At 30.3% G+C, this 8,955-nt stretch overlaps 1 protein-coding gene across 1 annotated transcript; it reads right to left on the reverse strand.

The window, feature by feature from the left end:
* Positions 1–5,005: 5,005 nt before the first annotated feature.
* LOC132729215 (uncharacterized) lies at positions 5,006–7,430 on the reverse strand. The gene is made up of 4 exons (XM_060714932.1): positions 7,054–7,430; positions 6,114–6,359; positions 5,592–5,818; positions 5,006–5,332 (listed from the first exon to the last, which is right to left on the reverse strand). The coding sequence occupies exons 1-4, from the start codon at positions 7,370–7,372 to the stop codon at positions 5,021–5,023; spliced, it is 1,104 nt and encodes a 367-aa protein (XP_060570915.1). The 5' UTR covers positions 7,373–7,430; the 3' UTR covers positions 5,006–5,020.
* Positions 7,431–8,955: the final 1,525 nt, after the last annotated feature.

Consider the following 8,955-nt stretch of genomic DNA (forward strand, 5'->3'; position numbering starts at 1 on the left):
CGAAAACCCCCCTGTCACCCCCCGCAAAAAAATCAGGTTTAACGCTAAAAAGTTTTAAAACCCTAATCAAAAAAAAAAATTCAAAAAAGGCCCTCCTCGAAAAACCAAAATTTAAAAAAAAAAATTTAAAAAAAATCATCTAAGGTAAAAAATAATAAAAAACCCCTTCATAAAGAAAAAACTTTTACATAATTTAAAATTATTTAAACACCTTACAAATTTTTTTTGTTTTAAAATGTTTTCTTTAATAAAAGTTTTTTAAAAAAATTATTTTCCCCATATAATTTAATTCTATTTTGGGGTTTGAATTTTTTAACTACGGAAACCATTTTGGTTGGAAAAGGCATTTCCTGGGCCCTTTTAAACCTTCCCAAATGGGGGTTTAAACCCCTTATTTTTTAAAATTTAAGTTTTAAAATAAAAAGCATTTTTTTTAAAAGGCCCGAACTTTTAAAGTTTTTTTAAATTTTTTAATAATTAATTTAAATTAAAAATTTTTTAAAAAATTTTAAATTTTAAGGGTTTTAAAAATTTTAAAATTTTTTTAAATTCAAATTTGGGAATGGCTAAAATTAAAATTAATTTAAGGCACTTTTTTTTAATCATTATTGGCCCCCGCAAACATTCTTAAATTTCACCATTCTAAAAACGCATAGTATTTCGGAAAATTTTAATTCCTTTTAATGTGTAAACCCTAACAAAAATTTTTGGGTGAAAATTTTTCCTTTCCCCCTTTTTATGTAAAAAGAAACCCTTTTATTTTGTTCAATTTTGCATTCAACCCAAATATTCCAAAAGGTCTCTATCCCGGTCTGTAAAAATTTTGGCAAAAACCCACCCTTCATTTTTTTTGTTCCCTATAAAAATTTTGAAAAAAATTTAAAACGTAAGTACCCCATCGGTTTTTTATTTAAGGAAAAAATAAAAATTTTAAATCGTGGGATTTTGATTATTCTTAATTTAATTTTAAAGTTTTGTATAAAACCAATCCCTTTATTGTTTGTAAAGAATTCTTTTTTTTCCCAAAAAAACGAGAAATTTCTTAAAAAAATTGGGCTAAAAAATATTTTTTTTCCTTCGGAAAGTTTTCTTTTTTTGGCCGAAGAAAAGCCTTTTTGTGAAAATTGAGCTTTATGTTTTTTTCCTCGGAGTTTTAAAGGCCAAACGGTTTTTACCTTTCCTGGGAAAAAATTACGGTAAAAATTTAAATTCAGGGTTAAAAAAATAAAAAGGGGCATCTTTTAATTTTTCCCCGTGAACCCAAAAAATTTTTTTAAAAAAAAAATTTTTAAAAGCTTTTTTTAAATTTTTTTGGTAATAAAATTTTTAAAAATAAAAAAAAAGGGGGTATTTTTAAAAAATAAAAAAAAAAAAGATTTCATTTGTAAAGAATGGCCCCCCCGGTTTTTCTTTAAAAAGGGGTTTTCTTCCCGCCTCCGTTTTAGGGCCCCCGTTCCACCAAGTGATGCCCGGTTAAAACCGTCTCCGTTTAAATTTTTTCCCGTTAAACTTATACGCCTTTGGAACCATTGTTACCCTTTTTTTTATGACCTTTTTGAAAACCAAAAGAATCCTTTATATACCAACTTTTTGGGTGAAAATCCGTTGCAATTTTTTTAAAATCAATTATTTTTTTAAAATTAATTATTTATGAAAAATTTTAAGGAAAGGTTTTTTCCCGGATTTTCTTTTGATTTACTAGGGTTTTAATTTTTTAAATTAAAAATTATTTTTATTAAAATTAAACATAAGATATTTAAAACACACGTCATTGATTTTAAAGGAAAAATTGTAAAGTTCAGCAATATATTTTTGAAAATAGTCGTCTAAATGACGAATTCGAAAGGATCAATTTTTCATTTTTGTATCATTGCAAATTTAATAAAAAAAAGTTACATATAAGACACGATTCTATGAAAACGAAGTTTTATATTTTTTTTTTCCCTTACCAAAATACTTACATGGTATAGTTATATTCAAGCATTCTATTACTGGAAGGCTAAGGGCGTACGTAAAGGTTCAAGGATGTGACAAAAATATAAATCATTTTAATTGTTAATAACTGTTTTACATGTAGATTGAATTTCCGCCTAATTTAAAAAACGCACTAACGAAATACAAAGCAAACAAAATGTAGGAAATGCCCGCTTACAACAAAACCCTCGAGAAATTTGGCATACATACAAATTTAAACCAACCTATACCCGAGGGTGCCGTTCATGTATAGAAATCAATTTAAGATAAAGTGCACTTAAAATGAGAAAACATGGAGTAATACAAACCGGGTACGGCGGAAATTTCGTTTGGCCATGTTACATGACTGGTCAGCATTTCCGGCACAATGCCGTCGACATTATTCATAAACGATCCAACCCTGCGGACAAGCTGCACGGTGTCTCCGCCGCCGAACAAACTGGGTCCGGAAAATGTCGAAATAATCAGGTTGTACGTTTCAGCTGGATTTGAAACATCCGAATTTTTATAGAGCGTCGTAAATGCCGGATGCTTAATATCAAAACTTCCAACTCTTCTTAAAACAGAGCTGCAGTAGACCAAATTTAATAGAACACATACTAAAACTAATAATTTCAACATGGTCATTTGATCACTAAATAATCATCCAAACGATGTTATACGTTCATTGCAAGAACCAAAGCGAATGCCACTTATATTGTGAGACAAGTTCAGAATAAGTTAAATAGGTGATGAAAAATCACACGTGTATTCGCATGGGGATCTTACATTATCAAGATAAGGGAAGGATTTTAAACTCTACAAGGCCAGTATGGCACGCTTTTAGCTCTAGTGGTTCAGTGTAAAACGTGACACCGTAACCCGGCAACACGTTTCTTATAATTATAGAATAGCTGAAACTTATATTCTTAAGTACAGACAAGACCGATTACTAGTATTTTCTTCTGGAGTCACGATTGACATAAATTAGATTTATCTTAACAGACCATCGGTGCAGGGCCAATTTTGACCCCCAGGGATACGACTTTTATACCTTTTGAAGAGGATCATAAGATGATAATACATGCCAAATATCTAAGCTCTGGGCATTGTACTTTCAGAGATTTGTAACAAATGTTTACTATACAAGTCTATGTAAACTTTTGTAGAAGACTAAAAGTTGATGCTTCATTCACAATATCATTCCTGTGAAGTTTCACCAAACGCCACAAGGTAGATTAGCAGATGTTCTTCAAAAAAAGGCGCCTGAAAAACAAAAGTTTGATTCCAAAATATCGGGGGCAAGGGGCAAAAAACCCCCCTAAAATTTTAAAATTTTATTTGTTTTTGGTTCTCCAAAAAAAACCTTTTTTGCAAAAAATATATTTTTATGTTTTAAACAACCAGTTTTTAAGTTTTTATCCGGGAAACTGTTTATATACAAATTAATTTTTAACAAAAATTTTTACTCGATTTAGATTTCCCCAATTTTATCCGGTTTTTTGGTTTTGTTTTAAAAAAGATTAAGTTGAAATTTAAATTACGTTTAACAAAACCTTTAAAAAAAAAAAATTCAAAATATTTGAATCAGCTGCATTTTCAGTGGGGAAAAATTTAAGCCAATCAACAAATCAACCTAAATATTTTTTTCATTTCCCTTTAAAAAGAATGCCCCCAATTTTTAAATTTTATTATTTTATTAAAAAAATTTTAATAATATATATATATAATTTTTTTTTTATTTTAAAAAATTTAAAAAAGTAAAAATTTTCAAAGTTAAATTTTAACCTAGGATTTTTTTTTAAAGGAAGAAGGTACAGCCTTTATTTTTTGTGAAACAACCCTTTTAACCAAAAAAATACTAATTTTTTCAGAAAAATTTTTCGGGGGGCAAATTTTAGCTTTTTGTCTTATTTTTCAATGTATGTCACCCAAAGAAAACCATTTCCAATTTTTTATTTTTTAAAAATTAAATTTTTCATTTTTTATATATTATTATATATATATATTTTAAAATTTTTTTTTAATATAATTATTTTTTATATTTTTTTAAAAAAATTGTCATTTTAATTTTAACAGGAATTTTTAAAAACTTTAAAATTAATGTTTTTCCGGGTTCTATTTAAAGCCTTAACATGACCTCAAAGCCAGAAAAATTTCATTCATTAAAAAATGCGTCATTTTCTTTTTTTTTTCTTGAACACAAAAATAAAAAGAAAATAATTTTAAATTTTTTGTTTTTACTTGACATTTTTATAAAATTTTAAGGAGGGGAAAGTGGGTATTTTAAATAATATAATTACCCTTTTGTAACGTTTACCCAAGTTGCTTTTAAAACCATAAAAAGTTTTTTTTTTAATAATCCTTTTTATAGCTTCAAAACTGTGGTTCCCTAACTCCCCCAATAAAAAAATTTTTTAAAAGGTTAAAAAAAATTTAAAAAAAAAACGGGAAATTAAAAAAAAATTAACAAAAAATTAAATTTTCGTAAAAAAACAAAAGGGGAAAAAGGCCCCCCACCGGGGGTTTTAAAAGCCCCCCCAAAAATTTTAAACCCCCCTAAAAATTTTTTGTTATCATTCCCCAAGGGGTTAAATTTTTTTTAAAAAAATACATTGCAACATAAAAAACTATTATACTAATTTAAAACCGAAAAGCAACCTTACGGGTTTTTTAATTTTTTTAAAAATTTATTTTTTATTTATTAATTTCGTTTTCTACAAAAAATAATCACAATTTTAAACACCATAACCAAATTTAAATTTTTTTCAAATTAATTTAAATTTTTTCTTATTGGGGGGACTTTTCCAGTTCTTTTAAGGCACCCGTGGCCCCTTTACCTTTCAAATGGCTTTAAACTTTGGTTCTTATAATTTCAGTTCTAAAAAAAAAGCATTTGAAATATGGCCCGAACTTTTTAAATTAGGGCCTTTAATTTCAAAAAAAAAAAAAAGTTAAAATTTGTAGTATATACTAAATATATAGTCTTAAATTTAATATAATGATAATTTGAAACGTTCACTTTTTGTCCTATATCACTTAATTGGATTCGGCGTCACACAGTCTATTACAATGTTACATGGCGACTTCCTATAATTTTAACGTGCATTAGTTCAGGTTTCCCGCAAACATTCTTAATAGTTTCCATCAATGTTCTGCTGAACGCTGAACCGACATATGATATCTCTCGTGCAAAAATCGACATTCTTTTAATGAATAGTACACACCTGAAATCATCAGGTATTTCGTATGCAAGTAGTGTTCCATTACGACCACTATTAGTGGTTACAAGAAGATCCATTCTACCGTCATTGTTCAAGTCTGCGATGTCAACCTCAAATACTTTACCGATAGCGTCGTCTATCACACGGCTCTGAATCTAAAAATAATGGCAGTAAGTATCCACGTCCGTTCATTTTATTGTGTTCACCTATTGAAAATTTGTTAAAATTCTGTAGATCTAGGTGATTTGATCTTTAAAAATAATAATTTTTGTAAGGAGTTGTATAGAAAAATACCAACTGAACCAATCAGTGTTGTATTATAAGAAGAAAACATCACACATCTTTTCAATTAGAGGCGGACCTTGACTAATATTCATACGTTCAACTTGTTACTGCATGTATATAAACCAATACCTTACTACTGTCTGTGTAAAGACCATTCGTCTGTGTTGTCCAGTAAACAGAGAGACTGCTGGTGAAAAATTGAGCTGCAAAAATGGATTCTTTTGGGCCTTCAGGAGTGTTCATTTGTGCGAACCGGAAGTAAACGCCTGGTCCATGTGCAAGCACGTGAGCGTTCCATGTTGTTGAATAATCTCCGGACGGATTTTCAAGCCAAATCAGTTGTTCATCTTCTTTACCTGAGAGAAATAAATATACGGGTGAAAACAATTTAAAGTTCACGGCTTAGAAAGAAACTGGCCAAAGATGAAAAGACATCTTAGTGTATGATTATTTGCCCCCGTGAACCTACTAATATTTTAGATACTATATTCTTATCTAGCTTTTGTAATGTTTTGTAATATTGCTTAAGAATGGAATTGAAGAAAAGAAATCATATTGTGTAATAGAATGAAAAAAAGCGAGATTGTCATATTGAAATAGAGAAAGTGTTTCACTTTATCCCGATCTCCGGTCTCTAGGGATTACGCTTACCGAACAAAAGTGGTATAACAGGTTCCCGCGCTCTACATGTAATTATATCTTGGTCCCCGTCTCCATCCATATCGTGCCACTGTACTCGGTGATAGAACCAGTCTCCGCTAGAATCTTTAGTCGTTAACTTATACGGACCTTTGTGACCACCATTCGATATGTCCATTAATTTGATAGCACCGTTTGTTTCGGTAGGTACCAAGAATCCATCAGGTATAGCCAACATTTTCTCGGTGAAAATGCCGTCTGCAAGTTATTTAATCAAAACTCAAATTATCATTTAATATTACATGTATTATATGGATTATGACTTTAAGGACAAGGAAAGTTCTTTTCCGATTTACTAGCTTTGTGTCATCTTCACTATGAAGAAAATGATTTTTTATTAACGAGTTCCATTGTTTATTAAAACATCATAGAGGATCTAAAAATAAATATTTAAAGGATTAAATTGTAAAGTTCAGCACATATATTTTGAAATTTTGAGAGATCGATGGTCGTCTAAATGACGAATTCGAAGGATGCAATTTTTCATTTGTATCATTGCTAATTTAATAAAAAAAAGTTACATATAAGACACGATTCTATGAAAACGAAGTTTTATATTTTGTTTTCCTCTTACACAAAATATCTTACATGGTAAAGTTATATTCAAGTTACATTACTGAGGCTAGGGGCGTACGTAGCTTTCTAAATGCCGTTCAAGGATAGTGACAAAATATAAATAACTTAATTGTTAACAGTCCCTGAAGATAACTGTTTACATTAAATATTCGCTATTTAAACGCACTAACGACAATGCAGAACAAACAAAATGTAGGGCATGCCTCTAAACCCCTCGAGAATTTTGCATACATACACATTTAAACCAACCTATACCCGAGGGTGTCGTTCACTATTAAAGTGCAATAAAATTGAGAAAATAGGGAGTAATACAAACCGGGTACAGCGGAAATTTCGTTTGGCCATGTTACATGACTGGTCAGCATTTCCGGCACAATGCCGTCGACATTATTCATAAATGATCCAACCCTGCGGACAAGCTGCACGGTATCTCCGCCGCCGAACAAACTCGGTCCGGAAAATGTCGAAATAATCAGATTGTACGTTTCAGCTGGATTTGAAACATCCGAATTTTTATAGAGCGTCGTAAATGCCGGATGCTTAATATCAAAACTTCCAACTCTTCTTAAAACAGAGCTGCAGTAGACCAAATTTAATAGAACACATACTAAAACTAATAATTTCAACATGGTCATTTGATCACTAAATAATCATCCAAACGATATTATACGTTCATTGCAAGAACCAAAGCGAATGCCACTTATATTGTGAGACAAGTTCAGAATAAGTTAAATAGGTGATGAAAAATCACACGTGTATTCGCATGGGGATCTTACATTATCAAGATAAGGGAAGGATTTTAAACTCTACAAGGCCAGTATGTCACGCTTTTAGCTCTGGTGGTTCAGTGTAAAACGTGACACCGTAACCCGGCAACACGTTTCTTGCAATTATAGAATAGCTGAAACTTATATTCTTAAGTACAGACAAGACAAATTACTAGTATTCTCTTCTGGAGTCACGATTGACATAAATTAGATTTATCTTAACAGACCACCGGTGCAGGGCCAATTTTGACCCCCAGGGATATGACATAACTTTTGTAGAGGATCAAAAGATAATAATACATGCCAAATATCTAAGCTCTGGGCATTGTACTTTCAGAGATTTGTAACAAATGTTTACTATAAAAGTCTATGTAAACTTTTGTAGAAGACTGCAAGTTGATGCTTCATTCACAATATCATTCCTGTGAACGCCTAAAAGTAGTTTAGGAGATGTTCTTCAAAGAAATTGTTGACGCCAACGAAAGACAAACAGCTTGCTATCCTAAAAGCTCATCGCTGGGCACTTAGTGCTAAAAATAACACACAGAGTAATAGCAGTTTTTAACAATTTTATTTAGTTTGGTATCTCAAACAAAAGCACTGTTTGTGCACAATAAATATATGTATACTATAGTTTATAAACAACCAGTTTTTAAGTTTCATCCGTTGAAAACATGATTTATATACATTCAAGTAACTATACTATTACTACACGCTTTAAAAAACAAGATATAACCAATATCATCCAGTCAATTGGATTTGTTTTGTAATACGAAGATGAAGGTGACATGAACATTTAAATCACTGTTGAACAAAACCTTGTGAGGAACAAACAAAAATATGTCCTAGTAAATTTAAAGTGAATCAGACATGCATTTTCAGTGGGGATCACCACCTCAAGCATCAAGTCTATACTCATGGCTCATCTTGAACTATTAGTTCTTGTTTTCTTAAAAAAAGAATGCCTCCAGATTTGCATATACATATATTGTTTATAATAAAATCTTCAGAGAGTAAAAATGTTGTCAAGGTTATGAGATTTAACGTAGCCTAAAGCACTTGCTATCCTCAAAGAACATGAATGGTGACATGTCCAGGGTTCGTACTCTCAGTGCCTGAAAGGGTGGATGGACTCTCATTAAGCCCAGAATACATACATTACTTTCCTCAGAAAATAACATTTCAATGTCATACTTAGGTTTCTCATACTCAATAAAATAAGCAATAAGGTAGAATTTTGTTGATAAAAATAATCATAAATTCTGTCTAGTCTTGCATATTTCATTAAAATTTACACTTTAATTCTAAATATTTATATATTTCTTCAATTATAAACATATTTTTCTTTGATTTTCTTTTATTGTTAACGTTGAAGGATTTTTTTTTATTTTTTACTAATCTGGAGACTTCATTTTAAAACTTATATCATCACATTATCTGAAGTTCTATCA

This window comes from Ruditapes philippinarum, unplaced genomic scaffold (assembly GCF_026571515.1).
Source record: "Ruditapes philippinarum isolate M1 unplaced genomic scaffold, ASM2657151v2 ctg396_1_1_1_1, whole genome shotgun sequence".
Lineage (NCBI taxonomy): Eukaryota > Metazoa > Mollusca > Bivalvia > Venerida > Veneridae > Ruditapes > Ruditapes philippinarum.